The sequence below is a fragment of the Egretta garzetta genome, unplaced genomic scaffold (assembly GCF_000687185.1).
Source record: "Egretta garzetta isolate BGI_Z169 unplaced genomic scaffold, ASM68718v1 scaffold828, whole genome shotgun sequence".
Classification (NCBI taxonomy): domain Eukaryota; kingdom Metazoa; phylum Chordata; class Aves; order Pelecaniformes; family Ardeidae; genus Egretta; species Egretta garzetta.
Genome location: NW_009260636.1, coordinates 689776 through 691632, shown reverse-complemented (window position 1 = coordinate 691632; position 1857 = coordinate 689776). Strand labels below are relative to the sequence as shown.

The following is a 1857-nucleotide window of genomic DNA, read 5'->3' as shown; positions in this document are numbered from 1 at the left end:
GAAAGAGTACCAAGGACAACAAGAATGAAAGAAGCATGGAATAAGGTACACATAACAGGCATACACACATATACAAATGTGGCATATGCTCACTAATTTTTATTATTTGCTCTTTATAATCTGGTCACACCCTTGGTCCCCAGCCCCATTATGAAAAATCTTACCAGTGTACTGTTCCACACACACAGCGGTCTTTTTCACAAAGATGAGGCAGCAGATGCCAGCGTGAAATTTTGTATTAATAACACACTGAGGCAATAATTAGTAATACATTGATCCTTTACATCCTTATGAATTTGCTAATAGAGGCCAGGATTCACCCCTGTGGAAGGCAAATTCAGCTCCCGTTGCATTCAATACAAGTTGCACACATTTCTGTAAGGGATGAGTTGAATGTAGAGCGATGGTTATTGTTACAGCAAATCAAGTAAGATGTAACAGATGCAAAGAGAAATGGTTGGAGAGGGGCAAAGATAAAGTCCAAGGTCTAAATGCCAGGTTTGCATGTATGCCAGCTGCTCTGCAGCACAGGAGAGGCAGGCAAATAAATACTTACCAGGTTTAATTTCCAGCAGCTTCAGCCTGGAATCCTCAGGGGGATGCAAACGCCTCTTTTTGCGCCAGCAACGTGCTGGGTACGTGTACAGCTGACCTGGGGCCAGGCCTGAAGATTAAAGGCAAAAAATAAATATAACCACATTTCAGTTTGTAAACCACAAACACTGTCTCTAGCATCTATGTTCTTGCCCTTCCAGCATCTCCTTGTTGGAGGGTTCAATCCTGCAAATCATGAGGCAGAACTATGGACTCAAGGCATCCAGTGCTCCTGAGGCTCCTCAGCGCCTCTTGGGATCAGGCCTACAGTGAATCTAGGGCTCGCTTATACACTTCACTCAGCTCACTGAAACCAGAGCTGCACATAAATAATTTGTGATTTCTTCAGGGTAAATAGAATTTCAGACTCTCCTGGGTCACAGGGGTGATGCCTCCTCCACGGGCAGAGAAAGCCCCTTGGGAGAGCAGAAATGAAGTTCCAACACGCAAATCATAAGGCCCTGATACACAATGCAGCTCAGGAAATTTGTGTCTTCCGAGCGGGAGCAAACCAAGATCCATGATGTCTGGCTATTTGGACTCTGTATTTTTGCTTAAATTCTGGACTTTTTTTTGAAGACAGATTCTTCATTCCAGTTATTACCTCCTCATGCCAATATCCTGAACAAGGGAGGAGATACAGAAGTAATGTTTATATTACTGCATGCTCCATTGAATCACATTTGGCATCACTGGCTTCTGAACTGCCCTGGCTCTCCTGACAAACACCCCTTAGCCAACATTCAAGCTATGCTTTGCTCTCTTGTATTCAGAACACAGCAGGGCTTCATGAATGCATCGCTACTAGCGGCACAGAAGCATGCTGCCAAGTGCTTCAGAGTATCCTCAACTGCCCCAGATACTCACGACACACAGAAATACCCAGCAAGATACAGAAAAGTTAGAAGAATCTCATTCTCTCCTCTGCTTCCCCTGCCCTCTCCATCCACCAATTCTGCTTTGGCTCTTCTGTCCTTCTGCTGTTGCTGTTAATCTTGAAGGGGCTACAAAGCACGACTGCAATTCCAGACCATTGCCCTTAGAAAACAGGTAAGACCACATAAGAGAGGGGACAGGAATGGTGTTACCATATCTGAAACGGTACCAACAGTGAACAGCTGGACATCAGGGCAGTGTCAGTAAAGTAAGAAGAGCTCAAGGGCAGCAGGATGGCCCAAGAGTTCTCAGACATCCCTTCCGAAGCAGCCAGGAAAGTGTACTAGCTTGGGAACAAAACTGACTCACTGAACCAAATGAGAATAA

The 1857-nt window shown here is 44.9% G+C and overlaps 1 protein-coding gene across 1 annotated transcript in view; it reads right to left on the bottom strand.

Moving 5' to 3' along the window:
- DPF3 (double PHD fingers 3) overlaps positions 1 to 1857 on the bottom strand; it is a 92230-nt gene that overhangs the window by 86317 nt on the left and 4056 nt on the right. The window contains exon 2 of the mRNA XM_035900953.1: positions 557 to 664. Within this exon, the coding sequence (XP_035756846.1) occupies positions 557 to 664 (108 nt within the window). The remainder of the gene's footprint in view (positions 1 to 556; positions 665 to 1857) is intronic.